The sequence below is a fragment of the Mauremys mutica genome, chromosome 4, assembly GCF_020497125.1.
Source record: "Mauremys mutica isolate MM-2020 ecotype Southern chromosome 4, ASM2049712v1, whole genome shotgun sequence".
In the NCBI taxonomy this organism is placed as follows: Eukaryota; Metazoa; Chordata; order Testudines; family Geoemydidae; genus Mauremys; species Mauremys mutica.
In genome coordinates, this window is record NC_059075.1 from 69,604,719 (window position 1) to 69,623,799 (window position 19,081).

Below are 19,081 nucleotides of genomic sequence, written 5' to 3' on the forward strand. Positions count from 1 at the left end.
TGCGCCCGGCGTCGCTGCGCTGGGGTGGAGCCAGCTGCGGGAAGCGGAAGCGGAGTCCGCCCCGCCCCCCCCGTTGATTACCGGTCGTGGTGTCACACGTGACCCAGCCGGGTGGCAGCGCAGGCAGCAGCGGGTCGCGAGCGCCCTTCGCCGCGGTCAGGATGTCGGGCAAGGACCGGATCGAGATTTTCCCCTCGCGGATGTGAGTGACCTGCCCGGGCGGCGGCGGCAGCGGCTGCCGGGGCCTCTCCCTTGCCGGAGCCGGGCTCCTGCCCCGGGGGCTCTGGCGCGGCGTCCCGGGCAGAGGCGGCTCCGGGACTGGCGCAGTGACCGGGCAGCGGGCGGGCGGCGTCACGGTGGTAGCTCCGGGCCAGTCCGGGAGCAGCAGGGCCCCTGCTCGGAGCCGCGCCGCCGGGGAGCCCCGGGGAGCCCGCCCGTTTGCATCGCCCAGCGGCCCTGCCCGTCGCTGCTTTGCCGATGGGATTCCGGGGGGTGGGAGCCACGTCGGCTCGAGCGTGTCGCTGTTCCCGGCCCCCTGCCCCACCCGCCCGTCACGCTGCCCCGGGGAACGGCCCCGGCTCTGACACCAGGGTGGGGGATTCTGCGAAGGTTGGGTTTGCTGTCTGGGTGCAGGGGCTGCGAGGCGCTGTGGGTGACTCGCCCCAGCTTTGTCACTCCCAGGTTCCAAGGTCGGAAGGGACCGTTGTGATCATCTGGTCTGACCTTCTGTGTAAGCCTGGCCTAGGACTTTCCTGTGTCAATTCCTGTTTGAACTGGAGCTTGTCTTTTTAGAAAAACATCTAGTCTTGATTACATCTGACTTGGGTCGTACAGGGCAGCTGGAAGCTGGGGTCCCTGCATTTATTAGGAAAAGTGCACAGCAAGGAAGGGGTTTGTGACAACCACGACGACAGCTTGTAACATTTGACTTGGTTGGTGAGCCACTTACTCCATATTGAGTAAAACCTCAGCCTTGTTGAGGTATGTCTGAACAGCTGTAAGGGATTGATTTCCTGCAGAAATTGAAACTCATGATACCTGTGCTAAAGGTTTTGAACTGAGATCCTGGCTACTCTTTCATGTCAAATTCTGCTAATTTGTGCCAGAATCTCCAAGCATCTAACATGTTCTTGTAGTTCTCAGGCCAATACTGAAACCTCTCATCCTTAAGCATATCCGATGGAGAACCCTATACCATACAATAGCTTGCTGTCTGGACATCAGCAGTTGTATCAACACAAGTTTCCATTACATCTACTCCATCTTTTGTCAGTTCTGTCAGTAGCATTCCCTCCAAGTATCTTCAATGCATTTGCAATCTTTTTAATGAATCCATTCAACTGAGTATCACCGAGGAACTTACAAGCAAATGGGACTCTACAAATAGTCTCCTACGAAACTCCATCATTAAGGCCAAAATTGTAACTGGGTTCAAAAAGTGGTTAAGAGTGCAACCCAAATGCATTGGTTGTCCTTAAGCTTCTGGGTGCTAGAAGCTGAGACTGGACAACAGGATGTATCACTTGATAATTGCCCTGTTCTGTTCATTCTTTCTCAAGCATCTTGCACTAGCTGCTGTTAGCAGACAGGATACTGAGTTAGATGGCCATATTGGGTCAGAGCCCTAGTCCATTCTTATGATTTAAAAAATGGCCAGTGATGGAGAGTCTTTTACGTTCTCTTTATGGAAACTGTGTCAGGAGAGGAGCATATGGCCAGTGAAGATGTGACTGTAGTTCCCCATCTCTTACAGAGACAAGTGAATTATGACATTGCAAACTAACTTCCCTTTGTCTCCTTATAACCAGAGCTCCAAGTAGCTTGCTTTTTGTAGCGTTTTTATTGAGTGGTACAAATTCCACTGAATGCTACAAACATAAAGAAAGAGAATCCTCAGAACCAACAGTTTTCTGGCTGTAAAAAGCTTGGGTCACATTAAGATATCTTCCATTTTATTCCCTTTTTTTATGGCAATCCCTTTTAAAATTAAAGGAAAAAACAGTCCATCACATAATGTACTGGATTGCTCTAGAGTTGATCTCTGCAAACATTTTTCTGTTAAACACACAACAAAAAATACAGACCTCATAAACAGAGAGGTCACAGTTTAAGCTTCCTGATTTTGCCCGTGCTCTATTCGTATTTGTGGACTGAGCATGAAGTTGTGAAACTAGATCAATTCTTCCTAGAGAAACCATCTCAGGATTGAGACTAGTAATGAGGCAATCAAGGCATCTTAGAAATTCAGTGACCATACAACTGGAGATTGAGGCCAGGTCTATGCTAGGAATGCTTTGCCTGGCATAGGCAAAATAAGCTATTCTGGACAAAAGTGTAATTTTTCCAGGATAACTGTATTTACAGTAAGGACTCTTGCCAGCACAGCGATGTCTGTCACAAATCACAGCTTATCAGAGACTGTAGTGTAGAGCTGGCTTGAGCTTTTATACAAACAACTGCTAAAGAACCAGATGGGGGACAGTAGAAGAATGTATTGGTTTTGCTTTTACTTGAAAGAGGATAGCTTTATGTAAGTTGGAAAATGAGGCCTGTGTTGGGGGCAAACTCCATGCTTGGTGTTAAGCAAAGCCATGTATGAAGGCAGAACTTGACATTTACAGTCTTTGATACATAGCTGAGAATGGGGACATTCCCTGAAATGCGTTTTTCCTTTAATTTCAGATAGAAATTAACAATGTCCCAGATATTGTAACCACTGCAAGTGGGATATGTAGGGTTCACAGCTAATTATGTTGACAGAGGAAGTCAGCTAAATAGAGTATAATCCCTATTCTCTGTAATTTTCCAGGTGCTGACAGCAAATGATTTGTCATGTAGTCAGATGTCTTTGACAGAGCATGGCATATGGCCATCATTACAGCAGAACGCAAGACAATTGAAAGTTTGAGTTATGAAACTGCTGTCTTGTAATGTTTCTACTCAAAAACTGTTCAGATTTCCAGGGTAGGAGCAACCAAACTTGGCCATGAGCAGGAGAGGGTCATTCTTAGTCTTGTATAAAATTGTGCTGATGGAGCTTCTGTCAGCGTTAATACGTAGGTGGGTTCCAGGACATTATATTTCATCTTGATCTAAGTGGTCAGTTTGCAGTCTCTGCCTACGTCTCCTTGTTGAAGTTGAGAATAGCTATGTGTGGTATATGTGGCCCCGAGAGGTTCATTGTTTGTTTGTCTAGATATCTCCTTTTTCTATTGCTTGTCACTCCTGAAGCACAGATCACTAAACGTTCTGCAGATGTGGATGCAGGGACTCCCCAGGTTTACAATAGGTGTGTATCTCCAACATACTTCCAGAAGAATACGACCGATTCAGAACTAGGGATATTTTGATAAAAAAAATTCTTTTGAAGTTCCATTATGCAAAGTGAAACATCACTAATCCCCAGGGGCCAGAGAGCAGAACACAGGGTCTTTCCATATAGTATTCTGAGTACAAATTGCTCTGGGAAAGAAGGGTTAATGCTATGGGAAGGCATTTGGGAGTCTGGAGTTCTGGATTCTGTTCTTGACTCTGTGGCTGACTTGCATGAACTTAACTCCTCTGATTCAGTTTGCCCTTATGTAAAACGGGGATAACATTCATCTTCCTCACAGTAGAATTGTTTTTTAAAAAGCACTTCTGAGATCCTTGATCAAATTAGTGTGCAATATTAATGTACAAGAACTGAGGCATAACTGACTTTTTTTAAATTTTGAATAATAGCTGTTGTATTCCAGATCTTTTTAAAGGAGACATCTCTGATTAAGATAAAAAAATGCATCCTATATAGAAATATTATTATACTTAAACATAGCAGGGCTTGAATTCATAGCTTCATTCATTCAAGCTTCATTCATAGAAATGCAGAATCGTAGATGCTGGACACGAAGATAATCTATTAGGTTATCTGCCTTGTCTGGTTGCTGCTACTGCATTGTTCTCTTTACTTTGTTCACTAGTGCTCTTGTTCAGTTAAATTTTAAATGTCCCAAGTGATGGATCTTCCATGACCTTTTTTTGTAGGGAGCCTATTAGGTAGGTGAATTTTTTTTCACTGTTGTGAGCATTTTTGCAGTCTTTATAGTTGTCTAGAATAATATTTCATCCTGAGAATTATACCTTAGTTTGAGAGCGCGCGCTCGCTCTCTAAAAATGATGAGCGGTGACTTGACTGGGGTCTCAGCAGAGAAGTAAACTCAAAGCAACTTCTGTTAATAAATAAAGAGAAACCCTGCCTCTAATCTAGCTGTCTTTTCCTCAGTTGAACAGAATTTTTTACTCCATCTTGTTGTTAGTAAAGTTTCTTATTGGCATAAATCTTTTCTACATCAAAGATGCTTGGTGAAGTCTTTTGTTCTAGCTGTTCTGGCTTTTTCTTGATGGTAAACAGGACTGTGTTTAATGCAAACATGGAGTCTGTTAAATCTTGCTTGGACTAGAAAATGAGCCAGCCTTTGATAGTTAGACCTTGGAAAAAGCCAGTTGGTGCACGACTGTTAAATCTCTGAACCTGTGTGAAATTCCAGATATTCAGTTCTTTTAAAAAGCAGGCTTCATTTTTATTCCCTGAATTACAATCTACTGTGAACATTAAGAAGTTTCAGTGCAAGTTGGGTTCTTGTCTGTTTAGGAATTTATATGGCCCATGTTGCTGTGGTATCTCAGTGTCTCACAGACATAAATGAATTTATTGCCACAACGTGCCTGTGAGGTAGAGAAGTGTTATTTCTTACTTTATAGATGTGGAACTGATGTAAATGGAGATTAATAAGGCCATGTCTACACTACCACTGTCGTCGGCAAAACTTATGTCGCTCAGCGTTATGAAAAAAACACTCCCCTGAGCAACATAAGTTTGGCCAGCATAAGGGGTAGTGTGCACAGCGCTATGTTGGTGGGAGAACTTCTCACCAGCGTAGCTACTGCTGCTTGTTGTGGGTGGTTTAATTTTGTTGACGGGTGAGCTCTTTCCTGTTAGCATAGAGCAGCTACACAAGCGATCTTACAGCAGTGCTGCTGCTAGTGTAGACGTGGCCTAAGTGTTTTTCCAAGGTCACACAGGAAGTCTGTGGGCTTGCCTTCACTGCAAAGCTAACTCGAGTTAACTCAAGTGTGCGTGTTATGCACGCTCTCTCTGTACATAGGCTAGGCCAGAGGTTCACAAATTCTTTGGTGGCCTCAGAGTGCGGCCACCAACTCTTGCTGGTGGCTGCTCACACTTCCCCACCCCACCCTCCTAAAATACTTGATTAGTTTTAGGAAAAACAAATATGCACATATACAGGTCCAAATCATAATTTATTTATTGCTAGCTAGTAAGTCTGCTGTGAACAGTGATACTTGTAAGTTTGTTAATATCACTGTTCACAGCAGACTTACTAGTTAGCAATAAATAGATTACGAACATACAAGTATCACTTTTCACAGTAGACTTACTCAGCCCCAGCGAGCCTGGGGACAAATTAAGCCCTGGATGGGAGGTCGGGGTAGGCAGCAGGGGCCGGGGTGATGGAAACGGGGGGCAGAGGGAGACAGTGGGATGCCAGAGACCGAAGCCCTGTGGCTGGGGGATGGGGGCAGAGCCCGAAGCTGCATGGCCTGGGGCCTGCTGCCATGCAGCCAGAGCCTGCTGCCCTGCCACCCCAGGGCTGAAGACCAAAGCCTGAGCCCTCCCGCCCCTGGGAAGGTGGGGAGCGCACCATCTGCCGCCTCCTCCAGCGTTGTGCCCAACTGTCTACAGCAGGGGTCGGCAACCTTTCAGATGTGGTGTGCCAAGTCTTCATTTATTCACTCTGATTTCAGGTTTCGTGTGCCAGTAGTACATTTTAACATTTTTAGAAGGTCTCCTTCTATAAGTCTATAATATATAAACAAACTATTGTTGTATGTAATGTAAATAAGGTTATTCAAATATTTAAGATGCTTCATTTAAAATTAAATTAAAATGTAGAGCCCCCCAGACCGGTGGCCAGGACCCAGGCAGTGTGAGTGCCACTGAAAATAAGCTCGCGTGCCGCCTTCGGCACGTGTGCCATAGGTTGCCTGCTCCTGTCTACAGAGGTGGGGGGCAGGGCCCAACCCCTGCTTGCAGCCCCAGTAGCCAACATCAAGGCGGTGCATCCAGGAAAACAGGGAAGGGGAGGGGCTGCTACTCACCTCCCCCCCCCTCCCCAATCACTGCCCAAGAGGCTATGGCCACAAGAAAAGTCCCTGGTGTCTGCATTTGAGAAACGCTGGGCTATGCTATAGCCAAGTTAGCACAGCTTGTCAGCTGCTAACACAACCATTCTGAGTAGCTCAAGTGTTCCACGGTGTGGTCCCTCTTGCTTCAGTAAGGCTAACTCAAGAGGTGCTAACTCTGCAGTGAAGAGAGAGCTTATAGCAGCGATGGAAATGGAACCTGTGACCTAGGTTTCGGTTCTCAAGTCTTCCACAGGACTGAGTTAATTCTCAATCTGGACCTATCAGAGGTTAGTACTTGCAAATTAGGATCACTTTCACCTGTCTCCACTGACTTGGAAATCTCCTCCCATGTGATTTTCTGGACAGTGTTTGTTCTTTTCCAAAGGGGAGAGTGAGCTGCTGCTGAAAGTCTGGCTGCTGTTTCATCTTACCTGTTGCTGTGGGGTGCATGTGTGTTTTATAAAAATGTACTTGAGACACTTTAGAAAAGCCAATTCTCATTAGTTTGTCTATTGAAACCAAAGTCTCATGAAGAATTGGTTGTCTTTTTTTTATTTTTTTATGGTGTTTGGCATTTGAGAAGCGTGAGAAACCAGAATATTAGAAAGTAGAACATATGTCCTCAGGATGACAATGGGCTAGTTTTGGTTCCTATTGAATGGCTCTAGAGAAGTTGCATTCCAAAGAATTTTGCTTGCTTATTGTGTGGCTTTCTGTAATGGAATGGCTGAGCAATGATCTGAATAACAGTGCGCGTATGCAGCACTTGTCAGCCTATTGAGATCTTCAGCTTTACAAACACTAATTCTGTGACACCCACCCACCCCCATCTGTGAGACAGGCAAGTATAATTCCCATTTTTACAAATGGGGAAATGAACCACACCAAGTGGCTGCTTGTGGTCAAGGAGACCAAGAAGACTAACATGTCTTCAAATACTTCCTAATGTCTCCATCATTTTCCATGACCGAAATGATTTTACTTTCTCCTGATCCTTCTGAGTGACAGAAAAAAATCTTTTTTCCCTGCTTAATAGGGCTCAGACCATCATGAAGGCTCGTTTGAAAGGGGCCCAGACAGGTCGCAACCTCTTAAAGAAAAAATCTGATGCTCTGACTCTTCGATTCCGACAGATACTAAAGAAAATCATTGAGGTAGGTGAATTCAGTTTCTACCATGTCTGTCTTGCTCTGTTAGGAAACTATCTATGTTGTGTAAACCATGCATTTCCATAATGCTTCCATTGAGATCACTTTCACATCGGTTAGAATTTGGTGCAATTTTGCAGGTAGTCTGCAGTATGGTAAACAACACTGAATTGGTTTTAGTTTTTGTATCCGAAGAAGCTGCGCAAGGGGCCTAAGACTGTTTAGAAGTTTAAACCCCTCTTTCCAATCAGCCATAAACCTTGCTTCCTTCTGTACCCACGTAGCCGGTTGCCGTGCTTTCCTGAATTTTAGAAAATTGGCCAGTCCTGATGGTGTTAAGCATTACGAGACTGACTTTAACCTGCTTCCTTCACTCTGTCTGGCTTGGGGAGGATGCTGTGGACCATCAGGATCAGCTGCATGGTTAAACAAACTGCTAAGTAGGGACAGCAAGCTCTATCCAGCTTGATCTTATCCTTTTTCTGTAAAGGCACAGTGTTAATATGGGTTTATGTGCAATCTGCAGCAGTAGGAGCAAACCCAAGATTTAACCATGGTCAGGTGAAATGACAAACATAATCCATGTTCAGCATCTACTCTTATAACTGAACTGTTAACACTGCATTAGCTACAATTGTTGCTGACATCCAGGATTAGCAATGTTTCCATTTTACGGTCTAGATAAGGCCTCTGTATCAGGTTTTGTGCAGACTCAGTAAGGCAGGAGTGCACTGGCTTATACTCAAATTTTTGGCTTCAATAGTCTGTGTAACTGTCTGGGCTAGAAATGCTTAAGTCTTATCTGCACTGAGAAAACTTGGAAAAAACAGATTTCCCGGTAGTTCAGCTGAATCACTGTAAGAAGTTGTTGGAGCCCTCTTGTGCTGTGCCCATTTTTACTACCATTTTAAATCCTGGGATTCTCAGTTTACAATAATATGGTGGTCTTACAGGGGCATGCCATAAGCAGTCTTATATTGTGTATCCATCTTAAAGATAAAGTCACCTTTACATTTTAGTTTTTTGTGCTGCCTCCTTGGTGGGTGTGACCCACAGTTGGGGAAACTCCGGGACACAGGATTCTTCTTCATTTGTCTTTAACTAGATACAGCAAACAGCTGCCGACCAGTAGCATCCCACTCTGAGATGACTGCATTTCAGCTGTAGGCTGACTGATTTTTGCTAAGTTTTAAAATTGCATCTCTGTTCTCTTTATAGACTAAGATGTTAATGGGTGAGGTGATGAGAGAAGCTGCATTCTCACTTGCTGAGGCAAAATTTACGGCTGGAGACTTCAGGTGAGGACCACTGATTTGTACTGTACTGCTACATGAAGAATCCCCAACTTTCCTTTCCCAGGAAGAGAAGACAACCAGCAGGCGGTAGGCTCTACTTTTAGGAGAAGAGCGGAAGAAGGGAAAGTTCTGTAGTAGATGCTAGGAAAGGGAAAGGCAGCCTCATGATAAATTGGGTACCATCAATCAAGGGTGGGAGCATCAGGTGGGTAAAGGAGAGAAACAGTTTGACTTCCAAAGTGATGAATATTTCCTCATCACAAACGAGCACAGCAGCTGGTAGAAGCGGCTTTCAGCTAAGTGTAAGTGTACATGTAAATCCTCAGGTGAGCCAGTGGTTGCTTCTGCAACTTGGAATTTAAAGTGTAGGGAAAGTGTAACAGAAGGCAGGTCTAGTTTCTCTTTTGCTCTGTATTGCTGAGTTGTAGAGGCAGATTCTCCTTTTCCATGGTTTCATCACCTCTCAGTAACTCCCAGGGAGATCTACCATGCTGATGACATGAGTTCATATGCTGATGACTGTCTAGGGCAGTGGTCTCCAACCTTTTTACACCCAAAATCACTTTTTGAATTTAAGGGAAACCCAGGATCTACCCCACCCCACTCACTCCTCCCCCCTTCCTAACTGTCAGGGTGGTTAAGCACTGGAATAAATTGCCTAGAGAGATTGTGGTCTCCATCACTGGAGATTTTTAAGAGCAGGTTAGACAAACACCTGTCAGGAATGGTCTAGATAATACTTGTCCTGCCATGAGTGCAGGGGACTGGACTAGATATGACCTCAAAGTCCTGTCCAGTCCTATGATTCTATGCACAGTCACACAAAATCCAACTTAATGCTGGAACCTTGGCTCAGATTTCACATTTTTTGGGTTCTCATGTAAATTAGAGCCATAATATTACTAGAATATTTGTGTGGTTTTCTGCCAGATAAATAACTGTTTTCAGGAATTGATTTGAGGTTGGAAAGAGTCTTGATGGGCCAGGTGTGTAATGTGCACTCTAGATACTCAGCGTCTTTACATTTACAAACAGATGCAGTCTCCGCACTTAGTTTCATAGCTCTTTTGTGTTACCTTTTGATTTCTATGTAAAAGCTTGCTTCATTGAACTGCTAGTGTGGGTGAGCTAATCTTCAGAAAACTCATTGCCAGAACTGGAGACTTGTTCCATGAATCCTCGAAGCAGTTTGATTGCTGCTTAACCCTTGCACACAACAATGAATTCATGATTTGATTTTACCCAATTAAGGTGCATTTTCTTCTCTTCAGTACCACTGTGATCCAGAACGTGAACAAAGCTCAAGTCAAGATCAGAGCTAAGAAAGACAACGTAGCAGGTGACTATCTCCCCATCTTAGCAAAGTACAAGTATGTCACAGGCCCATTTATGTTTCCTGGAAAATACACTGATGGTTTGTAAACAGAATGTATATCTCCTCTTCTGCATTTCTCTTCTTCCCTCCTTTTATTACTAGGGACATTTGCATGTGAAAATAAGAACTTGGTGGACTACAAATTCATTTGGTCTCCGTAATTGTTACAGTAAGAGACTTTGCAGTCAGGGAAATAGGGAGGATGGCCTCGGATTAAGTCATTTAGTCCACTTTTGCAGGTGCCAGGTATAGTTTTCCACTGTAGCCTATTCTTCAGAACTTTGTCGAGTCCAGTTTTAATGTCTCAAGCAGCAGGGCTTCCACTGCTTTCCTCAGGCCAGCTGCACCATGTTCTAGTAGATATCTCCTGTGTGGAAGCTTTTTAGTATATGCAGCTCTAACTTTTGTTTGATTTCATCCCGTTATTCCTAGTTATACAACCTAGACCACATTGAACAGTTTCTTTCAAATACTTGTGCAAATATATTCCCCTCAGCCATCACTTAACCCAACTACACACATTATGTAGCATCTTTTGATGTTTCATCAGATCATTTTCTCAAACCACTTAATTTTTGCTCCTCTTCTCTAGGCTTCCTCTAACTTATGAAAATATTTTTAGTATCTCATCAGCTGTATGAAGGACTTATCACCAGTTTGTTTTGTAACATGCTTCTGTATACAACCCTTAAAATCTCATTGGCTGTTTTTGCTGCTGTATTCCATTATGGACAGAAGAATGGCCATGCTGGGTCAGACCTATGGTCCATGTAGCCCAATATCCCGTTTTCTGATGCCAGATGCTTTGGAGGGAATGAACAAAACAGGGCAATTTTGAGGATCTGGTCCCTGTTGTCCAATCCCAACTTCTGGCATTTGGAGATTGAGGGACACCGAGAAGATGGGATTGTGTTCCCAACTATTTTAGCCATTGGTGGACCTATTAGCTATCTTCCATGAACTTCTCTAATTCTTCTTTGAACCAGCTTATTATTTTTGGTCTTCACAGCATCTCATGGCAATGAGTTTCATGGGTTAACTGAGCACTGTGTGAGGAAATAAACCTGCTGCCTATTAATTTTGTTGGGGGACCCCTAGTTCTTGTGTTATATGAAGGAGTAAATAACACTTTCCTCTTCAAGAACTTGTATTTTATCCCTCTTAAATCTCTCTAAGCATCACTGCTTCCAGATGTCTCAGAATATCCTCAGTTATACTGTGTGAGCATGTTCACCACTTCACAATAACCAGCTGCACCCCAAATGCAGGATTTTCCCTTTAGAAAGGGAAGAAGGATCTATAAATCCAGTCCCTCACCTTGCCTAAATGAAGTGGGAGTACATAAACTGCTGTCTGGTCAACTTTTGACGATCAGACAATGCATAACTATTGGGGTGGGGTGTCTCTCTCTTCTGGACTCTAAAGATACATTGTTATGCCAGAAAATTCCATGCAAAGTGCCAACACAATACATTTACACTGAAAAATTGCCATCGGAGTCAGGAAACAAAGTTGAATGCTCAGTGCATACCTTAAAAAGTGGGTCACCATTTATCAACATAATAATCAAATAATATCAAACTGAATCTACATATCTGAATTTCTAATGCAACTTCGGGACTTCTTTTTAAAACGCCTTCTACAGCGATGTGCTATGGACACTGCTTATCATAATCTCACCATTTGTGTTCACCCATAGTTTCATTTGTACTTATCAGCTCTTTGGGACAGAAATCATTTTATATTTGTCTGGGGCCTAGCACCATGCGGTGTCTGGGGCCTCTGAAGGCTACTGTAAGACAAATAATAAATCCTACTACAAGTCCAAATTCTTAAATTTAAATGCTTGTCTTTAGAACGACTAGACTGATTTTCTTCAAACAGCTATATCCTGGGTCTCAATGAGATCTAAAAACAATACGCGTTTGCAATTTCTATTTTCAGTCATTTGAGTTACCTTTGTTCACAATTTCTGACTGGAAGATAAGAAAATCATGACTTTTCATATGCAAGTGTCTAAGCCAAGTTGGTTCAAACTTTTTTTTTTAAATTGTCTTCTAGCAGGGAGAGCTCCAGCTCTCAAAGAACTTAATGTTAGGAGCAATTATGGGAGAAGGAATAGACTAGAATTGAAGTTGAAATAACATTAGCTATAGCATGTCCTGCCTTTGTGTGTTTAAAACAAACAAAAAAAACCCCTGTAGTCTGAGAACCAAAGAAAACATTGTGATTTTTACACAATCTCTTGTCTTTAACAGGTGTAACCTTACCAGTGTTTGAGCATTACCAAGAAGGAGGGGACAGTAAGTACAAAATGAATGTTTTATGTCTTCAGGTGCTTGTGAAAAATACCTGGGTGTCCTGGAAACCCTTTATCAGTGAAACCCTGACAGCACAGGAACTGATAATTCAAGCTTTCTCCATGTTGCTCTGCCAACGCTGACCTGCAGGGGTTGCCTTCGGGGCCAGAGGGGAGTGTAGCTTTGGTCGTCACTAAATCTTTGGTCTGTATGCTGAAATTGCTAATAGGAGATTGCTCCTGATGCGCAGACACCTGTCTGCAAGCAACTAGGTGGGATTAGCAGACTTCATAGACCACTGCACAGCCATCCAACAGTAACGATGGTCAGTAACTACTAATGTTTTCTAGATTAGAACTGCTGACTGAGAGGTGAAGGATTCAGCATTCCATTAGCAGTCCCATAAGCATCCCTGTACTTGTAGTGCTCTGGCAATTTTGTTGAGGGGCTTCATTCTTGCTAATGCCACTGTTGTTTGATGGGTTATTTCAGGTTATGAGTTGACTGGTTTAGCTAGAGGTGGGGAGCAGCTGGCAAAACTGAAGAGGAACTATGCCAAAGCAGTGGAGCTGCTTGTAGAACTGGCCTCGCTCCAGGTAGGTGGGAGCAGAAGATGAGCTAAAGGGGTTCAATTGTTTAATGGACAGTCTTGGTGGCTAAGGATGATGTAACCCCTTGGTCTCTGAGCTGTGTGTGTGGAGACCAAAGGGCTGCAGGTTTCCCAGTATACTGCACTTCTTTTTCAGTCTGTCTTCTCTCATCGGGGTCTTGAGCTTTTCCTTTTTCTACCCTACCTCTCCCACACCTGCAGCTGTTCCTGGCAGGCACAGACACTGATTGCATGTTAATCTCTCCTGTGGATCCGCTTGGTCTTCTGCAGCCTCTCCTCCTGAAAATGTGTGAGAAAGAGACTGAATGGCTGCTTTAGCTACTCACAAGTATAGCTCTGCAGGCGCCTTTTTGTGGCCAGTTTTCTCACTGTTATTTTGAACTCTTAAGATGCCTGGCCAGTAAATGCCCCCCTTTGGGTTACTGACATGTGTAACACTAAGTTAGTTACAGCAAATATTTAGGCACAGCGTACAAACCTGATGTCCATGAGAATGTACCTGTTTGCACAAAGACAGGGCAGAAGTCAGCCTTTAAAGCAAGCATGCTTGACTCCCTGAAGCCATCTATGCTTGTTGGATGGTAAAAATACTGACTTTCATTTGGTTTTGTATTATTTAATCTCAGACTTCATTTGTTACGCTGGATGAAGCTATTAAGATAACGAACCGGCGTGTGAATGCTATTGAACATGGTGAGTGAGCTGAAGCCTTTCCTCTTTAAGACACTTAACTGATTTTGAGCCTCCTTAGGAGATGAAGAGCAGCGTAGAATCCTGGCAACTGTTGCTCTTTGTTGGTCTGCTTCGCTGTTATGGGGATTTCTGCCATGATCAAGAGTTGCTATAACAATATTACGTAGGTGGAGAATAAACCAGGAACTATACTGTAATAAAAATGCCAGTGTGGATCAGGCAGGTTGCAGGTCTTGCAAGGACTAGATGAGGGAGCTGTACTGTAATCCATAGAGCGTTTGCTGGTGCTCCGTGGATACTTGTCTAGCCCTGCAATGCCGACTCTCCCCCTTGTTTTCAGACATTACATTGAGATGTACAATTACCACCTTTGTCATTTTTCTATATAAGCGATGGCTTTTATTGTCATAGGGATGTTAAGAGATTTTGAATGGGGTGGGAATGGGAGGTGGTCAGTCATAGATCCTAGTAAGATCCCTTTCATGGCCCCCCACTGAGACTTCAGTGAGTGGAATCCAAGCGTCTGTGCTTTAGATCTCCTGGGGTGTGTTAAGCTTCTGGACCCTGAATGGATCCTGGAGTCCTTCTGTTTAGCATCCCCCTTCTGAGTGTTGGAACCCGCTGTCCAACTGTCTCGCCCTGCTGGGCACAGTGCTGACCCTTCAGACTCCCCAGTACTCAAACAGCCCTGTCTCCCAGAACTCCACCCAACAGGTGTGAAGCTTCTGGTTTTACAGTTTAACTCTCTCCAGGGTATACAGTAGTTGTGAAGCAGTCAACACTGTCTCACTTTGTTCAGTCTGTCAACTTCATGCTTTTTATATTTAATCATGTAGAGCACAGGACAGATCACACAAAACAATAAAACCTTAAACATAATGTTCTCACTAGCTCACCCTTCCTTGGGAGATCTGTGTTCTATCTGTCAGCAGGCAGAGTCTTTCACCCCCTTGCCTACCCTGCCCCTGCAGCCCCTCATGGTACTCTGGTGCCAAATGGCTCTTACACCTCCCCCCCACACACACTCACTCTCTCTCACCCATTCTCCTCTGTGATACCCTTCAGAGACTCCTGTTGGGATCACCTGTTTCCTTTGTTCTGCCTCTTGGTGATTATTCTATTACTGCCAACTGCTTTTCAAACAAGAAAGGTCCTTGCCTGGTCCTCAGCGTTGAGCTGCCGGGCTCTGCAGAGCTCAAGTAGTTGGTTTTTCATCAGCTGTTCAAAATTCATTTTCACCCGTCTCTCTTCACTATTCCTTTCCTGAAAAACCTGAGACTTTTCTCCCTGCTTTTCCCTTCTGCAGAACTTGCCTTCACTGTTGTGGCACTTACAGCAATTCACACTGTCACCAGATATGTCAGTCAGCACAATTGTCTCATCGACTTTTTTCCTCCCATTTCCAATTACTTTGTTACTATGTTCTGAGGAATTTTGAGAATTCCTTATGCAGGAAAGAGAAGACTCTGGAGTTACGATTGGGTTACAACTATCATTAAAGTAATTTTAATGACATGCTTTGTCTCAGCTTCCTTCTGGTAAATCTCTCAGATGTCCAGGGTAATGAGTGCTATAGAAAAGCTTAAGGCAGATTTTGCTTCTCCTAGGAAAGACATGGTTTTTAAACATAATTTCATATCCTCTGTGCCAGTGCATAACTCCTATCTCTCATTTGCCTTTGGTGTCATCCCTGGCTCTGAACTCTGTCCTTCCTGTTCCTGATGTTGGCAAATCTGTCTTGCCATTCTGCTGTGTTGCCTGTATACAACCCTGCTGCAGGTCCCTCTACTAAGCCAGCCAGTTTTAACCTCCTGCCACTTAAATGATTTCAAGGGCCTCCTCAAGACCCAGCTCTTCAGACTTTTTGCCTTTTCAGATACACAAAGAAGCATGACGTTGAACTCCATCCTCAACTCCTTTGCTGCACTGCTTACTTCAGGATTCAATTCTGTTCCCTTTGTTAAGTAATGCAGCTTTCCATGGACTTGCTCCGTCAAACTTAGAGATCATGTCTTTTCTTCCCCTCACTGCTCACTCATTTAGCAGTGGCCTCCTCCCTGGTCTTCCAAACAAGCTTGATGCTGTTTGAGAGACCCTTCTCCTTTGCAGATCCTATTGTTGGCAGTAGTCTTTCAGAATTGACTAGCTCTCGTGTCAAAGCTGTGCTGAAAATGTCATCTCTTGCTCTTGTCCTTATGACTGAATTTAATTTGCCATACCATGCTGCTGGACCACATACTGTCTGACATCCTTGTATCTGTTGGCATACAATTTGTATGAAAGATATTGCACAACACTTAAGATTCCTGGATGAAGGGTGCTATAAATTTATCATGCACAACTTAAACATGGCACTGCAAAGTTTAACTTCGCGCAGTGATGCTATGCAACCATTCAGGATAGGAAGTAGTGGGCAAAAAAGTCACATCTAACAAACTGCTGAAAGAACCTGTGGTAGAACATAATATGGCAGAAGAATGCAGTTTCTAAAATTGAAATTTGGCCAATACACTGGGGTTAAGACCTTCATTGTTATGGAAATGGCCTAGGACCTTGACCTCCAAGAGTTCAGGACATTAGTGGTCAAAGATCTTGTTACATCTTATCCAAGAGAGAACACCTATGGCAGCACAGTACTCCACTCTCAGGGTATTGGTTCCATACCTACAGAACTGGGATGGTCTTGCAGGCCTCCTGTGTGAGGGCTGTCCAGGCCTGGCCTTTTTCAGCCTTGTCTGAGGAGATCACAGTATAAAATTGTATGGATGTAGAAAGAAAGCAAATCATTGTCTCATTGTAGGACAAGGATGTGAAACTGTGGAATGAAAAGTTTAAGTTGGACATGGGGAGCGTCGGGGGGTGGGGGGGGGAGTTGTCCACAAAAAAATTGTTACCGATCTCACTACTTAGTTCTCCTCATTCAACCTCCATTGGAAGCCAGTGCAAGCTGGCTCCAATGAATTATTGGTGCAGGTTATGAAATGCTAAGCCCTGTTAAAGAAAAGCATGTTGTTTGGTTACTTGCTCTTAATGAAACACTGCAGTTCTTTCTGTCAAAATAAGGGAAGCATTTAAACTCTGACAAGCAGATCACTGGGCTGACTTTGAATGTATGTGCTCTCTCCTCACTGTACAGGCTGTGTTTGCATGATTAATATGTTAATGATTATTCGTATGTCTTAGTGATTATTCCCAGGATTGAGCGCACACTGTCCTACATCATCACGGAGCTGGATGAGAGAGAGCGAGAGGAGTTCTACAGGTAAGTGATGTGAATGGAGGAGGTTGTGCTGGCCCCCTCCCTTTCTTCTCACAAATGGACTCTTTTGAGACATAGAAATAGTGATGAGGTAGAGAAGGAGAACTGTGCAGTAGGCTAAACTATTGATGTTCTGCTTTTAGAAACTATCCAGTGCTGTCCAAGCACAGGTTCACAGCCACTTCCCTCCTAGATGGGAGTACCTCAGCCACTATGCTGTGTGGTCCTTGACACCTTGTGCAGAGGCCTTGGGAGGGAATGGTGGAGCACTGCAGTGCATGCTGAATGTCCTGCTTTAAGGACCTTTTTCTGTAGATCTAGTTCCCCTCTCCTCTCAGATGCCATGGGAATTTGTTGCTCTCTGCCACCCTAGCTTATGTGGTTGCTCCTGTGTATGCTGTTTGCAGAGCCTTGACAAGAGAACTGATGGAGCCACTAAAATCAAACCTTAAGCAAAATGGTGCTTTCTTTGCTTCCAGCTAACAGAAACAGAGCAGGTGCAGGTGTGATTCTTTCAAAAAGATAGTCTAGCGAAAACTTAAAAAAAACTTAATGTGGGAGGACATCAGTACCAGGTTAAAGGAGGCACAGCTAAACATGAACATCTTTCTGTCCTATGTGAAATTCAGCTTGAAGGAAGCTGGCTCGTCCATCTATTGTACTCATTTCTATTTACTTTTATTTTAGCATTAAGCTTTCTCAGATAACTTCTGAAAAGGCTCTCTACCTGTCTCATGCTTGCTCTTTCCTGATTTCTGTTCCTTTGCACCTTTATTCTTTCCTTGTGCTGACTCCTTCCCCCAGATCCTGCCTGTTCTCCCATGAATCCCAACTGGTGGCCTGGATAGAATTTCTCCAGTCACTGTGGGAGGGTTCAGAGGTTCTCCAGGCCACATCTCAATCAGTCCACTCTTTTGGTGGCAGAGGGATGGCACTCTTTGTGGGGTAATAAGACTCTTGTTAAGCTGAATCTATAATTGTGTGTGTAGTCCTGGGCTTTGTGCCATGGGAAGGAAATTATTGCCTGTTAGAGGCAGGTGATCTGGTGCCAAGAAGCTGAAGTTTGAGGAAAGGTTGAAAGAACCTGGTCTCTTTCTTGCTGGGGGAAAATGTGGGTTTTTTCTTTCTTTTTTTGGGGAAGAGGTTTTAAGGTTGTAATTGTAGCTTAAAAAACTGGAGGGTAGCTGAAGCCAGTTGCTCAGTTCAGATCTAAGGTTCAAGCTAAGAATAGGAAAGTAAGGAGTAAACTGCAAGCAGGTTCACTCCAGGGTAACATGCCTATAGAATACCAAGTGTATACAGGTCAGGTGTCTCTTTTGCTGGAGTAGGAATTGAGGTATCTTCAGACAAGAGAGATTTTTACAGGTCAGCATATTGGGGCCCAGAGAGCACTTTGCTGTACCTACATAACAGATGTATTACATCATCTGTCTTTCCCAGAGGACTGATGGAAAAGCCAAACTGTTGGAGCACATCTTAATTTCTTAGAGGCACCATCAATGCAGACATTAAATATCACCCCAATTCTCTCACTGCAGGTTAAAGAAGATCCAGGAGAAGAAAAAAATATTGAAAGAGAAGAATGAGACAGAGCGGGCCTTACGGAAAGCTGCTGGGGTGGAATATGAACCTGCCAATCTCCTAGCAGAAGAGAAGGATGAAGACCTTCTCTTTGAGTAGCTCCGTTGGAGGAGACGACCCAGATGGCAGTGTGTTAACTGATCGAATTGTGGACATGCTTTCTGGATACTTAGTGGCTCTTCATTTGGTGTATTAGCCTCATTGGTTGTGGTTTTTCCCAAGATGAGAACTCTGGGAGTTTTTTGGTGGGGTGTGGAAGCAGAAAAAGGAGACTAATAGGAGTCTGGTCTCTTTGGCAGTAGGAAGAACCTCTCCCTTACACCAATCTACCACCATCTGTTTGCTTTTTAATGGCTACTGAATCTGTACTGCTGTTGATTAAGGATGTATTTATAGCAATCATACCCCCTTTTCTCCCCTTCCTACCTTTAAAACAGTGGAAAACATTCCTTGTAAGGGAGGGAAAAAACCTATGTGCATGTTAACAGGTGCTGCTACAATTAACTTGCAAACTATTAATGATAGAAAAGCTGGATTTGTTCAGGCTAACCTTGTTGCAGAAATCCACACACTTGTTACCACTTGCCTGGAAGACATCTTCCATGTTGTGTAACTGAGAAAATGTCTGTGCTGTATG

The 19,081-nt window shown here is 43.8% G+C and overlaps 1 protein-coding gene across 1 annotated transcript; it reads left to right on the plus strand.

Moving 5' to 3' along the window:
• The first annotated feature begins 50 nt into the window (after positions 1–50).
• Positions 51–18,638, plus strand: ATP6V1D (ATPase H+ transporting V1 subunit D). The gene is made up of 9 exons (XM_045012446.1): positions 51–202; positions 7,220–7,337; positions 8,550–8,629; positions 9,898–9,965; positions 12,260–12,304; positions 12,794–12,897; positions 13,538–13,604; positions 16,788–16,866; positions 18,402–18,638. The coding sequence occupies exons 1-9, from the start codon at positions 162–164 to the stop codon at positions 18,541–18,543; spliced, it is 744 nt and encodes a 247-aa protein (XP_044868381.1). The 5' UTR covers positions 51–161; the 3' UTR covers positions 18,544–18,638.
• Positions 18,639–19,081: the final 443 nt, after the last annotated feature.